This window comes from Triticum dicoccoides, chromosome 4A (genome assembly GCF_002162155.2).
Source record: "Triticum dicoccoides isolate Atlit2015 ecotype Zavitan chromosome 4A, WEW_v2.0, whole genome shotgun sequence".
In the NCBI taxonomy this organism is placed as follows: domain Eukaryota; kingdom Viridiplantae; phylum Streptophyta; class Magnoliopsida; order Poales; family Poaceae; genus Triticum; species Triticum dicoccoides.
The window spans coordinates 733,458,122-733,467,995 of NC_041386.1; the positions used below are offsets into that span (position 1 = coordinate 733,458,122).

Sequence of the window (9,874 nt, forward strand, 5' to 3'; positions counted from 1 at the left end):
GCTGGAGATGCTCTTACAAAAGTTGTGTCTTTCAGATAATGGTCAAACTTCTCTCTGCAGTCCTATCATTAATTCTGATTTTGAAGCAAAACTATCAGTATCTAATTCTAACAGTACGATAGCACCCTGGTTATATCTGTAGGTTTTTAGTATGGGCACATATATAAGTCATATTTTTCATCAATAAAAGAGCCTACAATATGTAACTGCAAAAGACGAGTAAAACCTGTTCACTGAAACCATAGAAAAGCTATTCCTTTTAGGTTTGGTGAGCACAAAACATATACATAAAGATTTTGAATCTGCATTTATTGTGCTCTCTACAGGCCTACTGCATCCGAATTTATTGTTCCGTACTGGAAGTTCCTGAAGTGCTTGAATCATCCATTTTGTATTGGAATGAGATTTAACATTCAGTACAGAAATCAAGATGTTAATGAGTGATCTGTACCATTCTAATCAATTGAAATTTTGTTTTTGTACAATATGTACTGAGTTTACCTCCTGTTTTGTAGGCGATCTAGAATGATTACAGGTATTAATGAAGTAGACCCCATTAGGTGGACTAGTTCAAAATGGAAGAGCCTGCTGGTAGGTATTTCGATCGTTTGTATTAAGCATTTATGTTCTTAGCAATTCAGAACACTATTATCTTCGGATTTCCTTGCAGTATTCTAGAAACCTGTTTTTTCTTTTGGACCTTTTTATGTTGTCTGACCATGAATTTGGCTTAAAATGCTCCTGGTGAGGCTTGAAAGTGATCACAGTGTGCCAAGGCCCGCCGTCACATTCAGGTTCATTCACCCTGAAATTTATTTAGAGGAACTTGCCTATCCATCTTACATCATTCAGAAAAAGAGTGTTCCCATGGAGCCTGAAATGCACTTTTGTAGATTTTAACTTTTGGGTAGGGGTACTTTTTTAAACATAGCATGGTTATGGAAATGTCTAATTAGAAAATGAATTGATATGAGAAGTTATTGTGCGATAGCTGGAAAAGTCTTGCCTGTTGAGGCCGACGGGTTCACGTTAATATAGTGGGGCGCACCTCCCATACAGCGCATACAATATGGTTGAGATTACACATGAGAGAGAGAGATATTCAAGGAGAAGATAGAACTTGGAGAGAACGAAATAACCTATCTCTATCTATCCTAACTACCTCCCGGTACGGTTCATCTGTACATACGGTGCGCCTTATATAATGTACGTCACAACACGTTTGACACCCTCCCTTAATCACAACTTCATCAAGTTGAGATTATGCTTGAAGTCTTCAAAACTCTTTGTGGGTAAGGGCTTTGTGAATCCATCCGCAATCTGATCTTTGGAATGCACAAACCGAATGTCAAGTTGCTTTTGAGCAACTCTCTCTCTGACAAAATGGAAGTCTATCTCTATATGCTTTGTCCTTGCATGAAACACAGGTTTAGCAGAAAAATAAGTAGCTCCAAGGTTATCACACCACAAACATGGAGCTTGTTTGCTCTTCACACCAAGCTCTTTTAGCATAGACTGAACCCATATGATTTCAGCTGTAGCATTTAGTGCTTTGTATTCTGCCTTAGTACTTGACCTGGATACAGTAGCCTGTTTGCGTGCACAACATGATATCAAGTTAGGTCCAAAAAATACTGCAAAACCACCTATTGAGCGTCTGTCATCCAGGCAGCCTATCCAATCAGAGTCAGAAAAGACACTGAAAGAGTAGAGAGTGACTTGTTGAAATTCAGACGTATATTTAGAGTATGTTTAACATATCTGACGATGCATTTGGCAGCTGTCAAGTGAACAGTGGTAGGTGCATGCAAAAACTGACAGACTTTGTTCACAGCAAATGAAAGATCAGGCCTGGTAAGAGTTAGATATTGAAGAGCTCCTACCATACTTCTATATTTTGTACTATCTTCCTGACTCAAGGGTTTACCTTCTGTAAGAGACAATTTTCTGAGCTGGATAATGGAGTGAGAGAGGGTTTACATCCTTGTAATCCTGCCTTTTTAACCAGATCAGTTGCATACTTAGCTTGAGAGAGATGACGTCCATCCGAGTGCTTCTTTACCTCAATCCCAAGGAAATAGTGCAAGTCTCCAAGATCCTTTAATGCAAAATCTGTACTCAAGTCTTTCAAGAGTCCTCTAATTGCTTTATCAGATGAGATGGTCACAATTATATGATCAACATAGATAAGAACAAATATGCATGTATTTGATTTGTTTTAAATGAACAATGACGTGTCTGACTTAGAAGGAACAAATCCAAGTGTTTGCATCTTGTGAAAGAGACGTGAGTACCATGCCCTTGGAGCTTGTTTTAATCCATCCAAAGCTTTATCAAGTTTGCACACATTGGAGGGAGTCTTCTTACTCTCAAACCCAGGAGGTTGTTTCATGTACATTTCCTCTTCCAGAACACCATGAAGAAACGCGTTCTGCACATCAAGCTGCCACAGGACCAATAGACAAGACAAGACGAATAGTGGCTGCTTTTGCCACAGGACCAAATGTATCCTCGTAGTCTATGCCATATCGCTGTTTGAAGCCTTTTGCAACTAGCCTAGCCTTATAGCGGACAATGGTTCTATCAGATCTCCTCTTAATTCTGAAAACCCATTTGCAATCAATCAAGTTTTTACCTTGCTGTGGAGGAACCAAGTGCCGCATTTTATTTTTCTTTAGTGCTATGTATTCTTTATTCATTGCCATCTTCCACTTATCATCACAAAGTGTTGCATCAAGGGTCTTCGGCTCATCTGGTTCTCCTGTGGAACAGACCAAACCGCATTTGGTTATATGCTTGTAATTTAAAGGTTGAGTTACCCCTTGTTGTAGCCATGTTCTTCGTGATGGTGGACCAGCAGGATCCGCAGCCGCAGAAGATCCAGCTAGCTGCACAGCCGTGTTAGCAACAGATCCCGAGGGAGATCTTGCCGCGGATCCAGCAGCAACTCCAGTTGGCACAGGGTTGGTGGGATCTTCTGTGGCTGGTGGATGACGGAGCACGTACAGGGTTGGCGCAGAAGATCCCGAGCCATGAGCCCGCTCATCATTGCGCAATGATGGCTCTGTTGCTCGGGTTCGCACCCCAGTCGGCCGGTTGGTCGCGGTGGGACCAGATCCTGGTCCCGCGTCCTCGCTGGCTCGCACGGGTTCGCCCCGCTTGTACGTGACGGGACGGGCGCCGTACCGCGCGCCGCCGGGGGGGTCCACATGTCGGGTGCGGCCCGAGTGTCGGGCGCGGATACGCGTGGATCTGGCGCAGCAACGCCCGCGCATGCGCCTGTCCCCTTTGCGCCTCTGGATCCCGGGGAGGATCCGATCTCCTGCGACGCTGTGGATCCCGAAGAGGATCTGTCTCCTGGCGCGTTGTCTCCTGCCACGGGACACATGGGATATAGCCCAAGTTTTTCACTGTTTTGATTATTTTCTTCGCAGTTTCCTCCTGTTTCATCAACACAAATCTCATGCATGCCATTAGATGAGTTAGTCAATGAATGATCATCAATATTTTGTCCCCCATGATCAAAACTAGTGAGATGTGAAGGTAGGAGCAGAATTTCTTCTCGAAGAAGTGCACCAGCGTTGGGGTGTAGAACAGCAAATGGAAATTTGAATTCATCAAAAACTACATCATTGGAGATGTAAACTCGCCCGGTGGAGACATCTAGGCACTTGACCCCTTTGTGCTGAGCACTGTAGCCAAGGAACACGCACTGTTTTGATCGAAACATGAGCTTTCGGTTATTGTAGGGACGGAGGTTGGGCCAACATGCACACCCAAAGACACGAAGAGACTTATAGTCTGGTTTGGTGTGAAGAAGCCTTTCTACCGGAGTTTCATTATTAATGACATGACTAGGTAGCATGTTGATGATATGAACGGCAGTGAGAAACGCTTCATCCCAAAATTTAAGGGGCATGGAGGCGCTTGCTAGAAGAGCAAGGCCAACTTCGACAATGTGTCGATGCTTATGTTCAGCTGACCCGTTTTGCTGGTGAGCATGAGGGCATGACACATGATGTGAAACACCAATTGTTTGGAAAAAGGAATACAACTTTTCGTATTCCCCTCCCCAATCAGATTGGATAGCGATGATTTTGCTGTCAATTTTTCTTTCAACGAGAGCTTGAATTTTTTTGAAGACATGGAACACATCAGATCGTTTCTTTAAGAGGTAGATCCAAGAAAATTTGTTGTAGTCATCAATGAAACTAACATAATTAGGGGCAGGGCGCCAAACATCAGAAAGGATCAATTGTAAAGGTTTGGTAGAAACACTGGTAGAAATTGGGTAAGGCAACTCATTACTTTTAGCCTTTTGACATGAATCACAAATTGTCTCATGGTGACGCTCACCAACAAACGGGAGTTTATTTTTCCTAAGCAATTTTTCAACTAAAGAAAAAGAAGCATGTCCTAAACAATCATGCCATCGTGTGGACGAAAGCTTGATAGCACAACAAGCTTGTTTATTTTGTCTTCTAAACTCCGGAATCAACAGATAGAGGCCGCCAACACATATACCTCGATAGAGAATTGTCCTTGTTGCCTGATCCTTGATCAAAAAGAAGTAAGGGTGAAACTCGAGAAAGACATGATTATCAAGGGCAATTCTATGGACAGAAAGAAGGCTATTGTTGGCACTAGGAACATGCAAAAAATTTCTAAGATTAATATTGCGATGAGGGGTATGACATATTGAGCGTCCAAATTGACTTATACTCATACCTTCTCCGCTGGTAGTGTGGATTTGATCCTTGCCGCGGTATTTCTCCTTCATGGTAACTTTCTCGAGCTCGTTGGTGATGTGGTTGGGGGCTCCGCTGTCAACGTACCAGTTCGTGTCGACACCATAGGAGCCATCGGCAGCCGCAGCGACTTTTTCTTCATCTTGAGAGTTGTAGTCGTGCTCCTCATATCTGTACCAGTAGTCCTTTGCTGTGTGGCTGGGCTTGCCACAGATCTGGCACCGAGGGGCATCTGGACGATTCCTGCCGCCACCACCAGCGTCGCGTCTACGGCGACCACGGCCACCAGATCGAGGTGGCGTGACACCACTGTTGCTGCCGCCGGACCTTCCCTTGTTGCGGGAGGGGCCATGCGAGCGCGAGCCGCCACCCCGCCCGCCAGTGGCCGCGTTTGCGAGGACTTGAAGCCATCGCCGCTGGACCCTTGGAATTGAGCCTTGCGCTGATCAAAGTTGGAGAGCACGGCAAAGAGCTCATCAAGGGTTACCTGGGTCACGCGAGCATCGAGAGCAGAAACCAGGGGCTGATAGTCGGCGTCGAGCCCATGTATGATGTAGGAGGTGAGTTTGTCGTCGGGGATCGCCTTGCCCTCGACAACTAGCTCGTCAGCGTAGCCGCGCATGGCGGCTAATACGTCTCCAACGTATCTATAATTTTTGATTGTTCCATGCTATTATATTACCCCTTTTTGGATGTTTATGGGCTTTATTTGACACATCTATATCATTTTTGGGACTAACCTACTAACCGCAGGCCCAGCCCGTATTGCTGTTTTTTTGCCTATTTTAGTATTTCGAAGAAAAGGAATATCAAACGGAGTCCAAACGGAATGAAACCTTCGGGAGCGTGATTTTTGGAACGAATGTGATCGAGAGGACCTGGAGTGCAAGTTAAGAAGCAGCCGAGGCTCCCACGAGATAGGAGGGCGCGCCCCCCTGTAGGGCGCCCCCTGTCTCGTGGGCCCCTCAGGCATCCACCGACGTACTTCTTCCTCCTATATAAGCCTACGTACCCCGAAAACATCCAGGAGCAGGAGGAAACACAATTTCCACCACCGTAACCTTCTGTATCCGCGAGATCTCATATTGGAGCCTTCGCCGGCACTCTGCCGGAGGGGGAATCGACAATGGAGGGCTTCTACATCAACATCCTTGCCTCTCCGATGAGTTGTGAGTAGTTTACCATAGACCTACGGGTCCATAGTTATTAGCTAGATGGCTTGTTCTCTCTTTTTGGATCTCAATACAATGTTCTTCCCCTCTCTTGTGGAGATCTATTCGATGTAATCTCTTATTGCGGTGTGTTTGTCGAGATCCGATGAATTGTGGGTTTATGATCAGATTTATCTATGAATAATATTTGAATCTTCTCTGAATTCTTTTATGTATGATTGAGTTATGTTTGCAAGTCTCTTCGAATTATCGGTTTGGTTTGGCCTACTAGATTGATCTTTCTTGCATTGGGAGAAGTGCTTAGCTTTGGGTTCAATCTTGCGGTGTCCTTACCCAGTGACAGTAAGGGTTGCAAGGCACGTATTGTATTGTTGCCATCGAGGATAAAAAGATGGGGTTTATATCATATTGCTTGAGTTTATCCCTCTACATCATGTCATCTTGCTTAATGAGTTACTCCGTTCTTTATGAACTTAATACTCTAGATGCATGCTGGATAGCGGTCGATGTGTGGAGTAATAGTAGTAGATGCAGGCAGGAGTCGGTCTACTTGTTATGAACGTGATGCCTATGTACATGATCATGCCTAGATAACGTCATAATTATTCGCTTTTCTATCAATTGCTCGACAGTAATTTGTTCACCCACCGTAATACTTATGCTGTTGAGAGAAGCCGCTAGTGAAACCTATGGCCCCCGGGTCTATCTCTTATCACATTTGCTTCCAATCTACTTTTATTTGCATCTTTATTTTCTGCATCTATATTATAAAATACCAAAAATATATTTATCTTATCATACTATCTCTATCAGATCTCACTTTCGCAAGTGGCCGTGAAGGGATTGACAGCCCCTTTGTCACGTTGGTTGCGAGTTCTTTATTTGTTTGTGTAGGTTCGTGTGACTTGTTGAGGAGCCTCCTACTGGATTGATACCTTGGTTCTCAAAAACTGAGGGAAATACTTACGCTACTAGTGCTGCATCACCCTCTCCTCTTTGAGGAAAACCAACGCAAGCTCAAGACGTAGCAGCGGCGAAGTAGGAGGCGACGGAGAGGTTCCCCTTCCGCGTGTTGATGAGGGATGTTCGGATGTTGTTGATGCGGCTGGAAGATTGGGACGAGAACATCCCGGCGAGCGTCGCCCAGAGCGCGCCCGCGGTGGTGACCGTGGTCACCGTCAGCAGCACCTCGCGCGTAAGATTATTCAGCAGGTATCCAAGTACCTGCTGATCCTCTCGGACCCAGAGTGGGTGGAGAGGGTTGGGCGATGAAGTCTCCTTGCCGTCCTTGGTGGTGACGAGGAGTCTCGCCGGCTCCGGCTGGGTGCCGTCGACGTAGCCGAAGACACCAGCACCACGCAGCTGGGGGATGACCTGCGTGCGCCATAGCACATAGTTTGTGCACGTCAGCTTCTCGGTAACCTGGCCATTGAGGCTTGTTTGGAAGGCGCCGGAGGAGGAAGACATGGCTAGGGCTAGATGGAGTTTGCAGGGAGCTTAGATGGGAAAAGGATAGCTCTGACTACCATGTGCGATAGCTGGAAACGTCTTGCCCGTTGAGGCCGACGGGTTCACGTTAATATAGTGGGCGCACCTCCCATACAACGCATACAATATGGTTGAGATTACACAGGAGAGACAGATATTCAAGGAGAAGATAGAACTTGGAGAGAAAGAAATAACCTATCTCTATCTATCCTAACTACCTCCTGGTACGGTTCATGTGTACATACGGTGCGCCTCATACAATGTACGTGACAACATGTTTGACAGTTATGTCCTAATTTGCTCTAGTTGTAGATCAGTGAAGATGCATTAAGAGTTGTACCTTCTTATCAAGCATGAATTTTATAGCCGGCTGGTTCACTGATTATCTGTGAACTGAAATGATGCCCTCTTGTTTAAGTAAGATGGGAGTATGGCACAGACTGTAATAGCCAAAATAGACTATCTCCATGGGAGATCGAGATAGTTGGTGGCTCAGTCTCCATTGCCCAGTGTCTGTCAAAACCAGTTCTAAACGAACTAAACTGTGCCCTCGGGGCAATTTGGAAGTCTCAAAGTAAAGCAACTCAAGTTGCGGTGGTGGTCACTAAAAATTCCTACAACTTGATATGCTACAAGAGGAGATTTATACATGTATGTTCACTAAACTATGCATGAACGCTAATAAATATGACAACATGATTAGTGCGCATAGTTCTGCCTCAATAGAGGATGGGCGCGCCCCTAGGCGCGTCCCAGCCAAACACAATAAGCTACGTGTAAATGGCGATTGTTGGGGATGGACACGTCGGATAGAAATGGTACCAAGGAGAAAAAAAGGCAGGAGATAAACATAGTGATTGGTTTGTTGCCTTCCAAACGAAGACAGCTCCGCATTGGGTCACATGCGCACGTATTCCTCTCCACCTCTCTCCCCCACACGGACGCCGTCAGCTGCATCCTGTTGGGGAACTTAGCATGCAATTTCAAAAAAATTCCTATGCTCACGCAAGATCATTGTTGGTCTCCTTCCCACCTTCTGTGCTCTCTTCCCACCCCACCTCTCACTGCCGCCACCACTGCTTGAGGTACTTACATCAGCATTTTCAAAAGTTAGAGCTATAACTGATTTTGTGATCTTGAGGGATGAGCATATCACGATGCCCCGTGGATTTGGATTTTTCACAACCGGTACATAGTAAAGTACCTGGATACGTCCATCTCATTTGTTTTAGTGAATATGTTGCATTGCCTTCGTTTAGTTATTTTCATATCATTAACCATGAGATTTTTTTTCGGTTGTCCTTCAGATGCTCTGATATAGTTAATTTGTTGATGACATGAAACACTTATCCCTGGTGTTTCAAGGGTTGTGGTCCTTTAGTTTTAAAACTGTTGAATTTGTTGATGACGAAAATGTGTTGAAGATACTAACCTTTGGATAAAGATTACAACAACAGTTCTAAAATGAGGAACTGTGCTTTTTCCTATTGCAGGTTTTGTCCCTTTAATAAAGGTCCTGGTTTAGTTCATCTATGCTTTCGGTTATATTCTTTTTACATAACTAGGACACATGCCCGTGTGTTGCAATGGGAGAAGAAAATCACGTCCCTAATCGCTCAAGAAGTAAGGACGTCATCGTCGCTCTCCTTCCATCCGGCTCATATTTGCACAACCTAAGAAGAGAATGCATTGTTTAGACTCGTTGCAAGAACCAGGATTGATCGGGTCGACTATATATTTGTAAAGGATTGCTAGATCCATTTTTCCACAACCTGGGAAGAAAAATCTTGGTACGAAAGAAAATATCTTAAGGAATGAGGAAGGCCACATCTCTGCCTGAAGAGGATAGCTGGTACGATAAATAAACCAGCAGCATCTGCCTGAACTGTACTTTCAAATCAAGGCCTAGTTTAATCTGATAGGGCCAAAATAACCGTTTTTATGAAACATATAGTCAATTTTCTATAAGGGAACATATAGTCAAATTGTCCACTAATTATCGAAGAGTGCAATTTAAAGGAAGTGTCCAATCTACATAAGTCATGACCATGATTTCTGCATTTCGTAACTAAAACAACATTGTCTAACCATTAGCTTAGGCATACAGAGTCTAATACAAATTGCAAACTGCTGAGAAGTGTAGACCTGTCGTTGTTTTTTGGTGACCATACACATTTAGTTGAGTGAATAGATTTCAATTATAGTGATAGCTCGAGCCAAGAACCAAAAATAGTAGTCCAATTGGCTATAAACGTCTAGCAATCCAAAGAGGTGTTGGCACTATAGGAGCAGCACTGAACATCATCATAATAAGGTATGTCCCAAGAATATTGAAAATGTAAAGTCAGAATCATGAACAAAGATAACATGCCACACACTTAAATAATGAGGAAAAAACAGGACATGTTTCTTAGAATGTAAAAAATAAGTTCTCTCTTCACTGGGCATCGGCTTGTCGCTTTGCAA

The 9,874-nt window shown here is 44.2% G+C and overlaps 1 protein-coding gene across 1 annotated transcript in view; it reads left to right on the forward strand.

Annotated features, from left to right (window-relative positions):
* The window catches only part of LOC119284308 (auxin response factor 3-like), an 11,838-nt gene extending 2,905 nt beyond the window's left edge, over positions 1–8,933 (forward strand). The window contains exons 3-6 of the mRNA XM_037563488.1: positions 327–440; positions 516–595; positions 7,827–7,919; positions 8,902–8,933. Of these exons, the coding sequence (XP_037419385.1) occupies positions 327–440; positions 516–595; positions 7,827–7,919; positions 8,902–8,933 (319 nt within the window). The remainder of the gene's footprint in view (positions 1–326; positions 441–515; positions 596–7,826; positions 7,920–8,901) is intronic.
* The last annotated feature ends 941 nt before the right edge of the window (positions 8,934–9,874 follow it).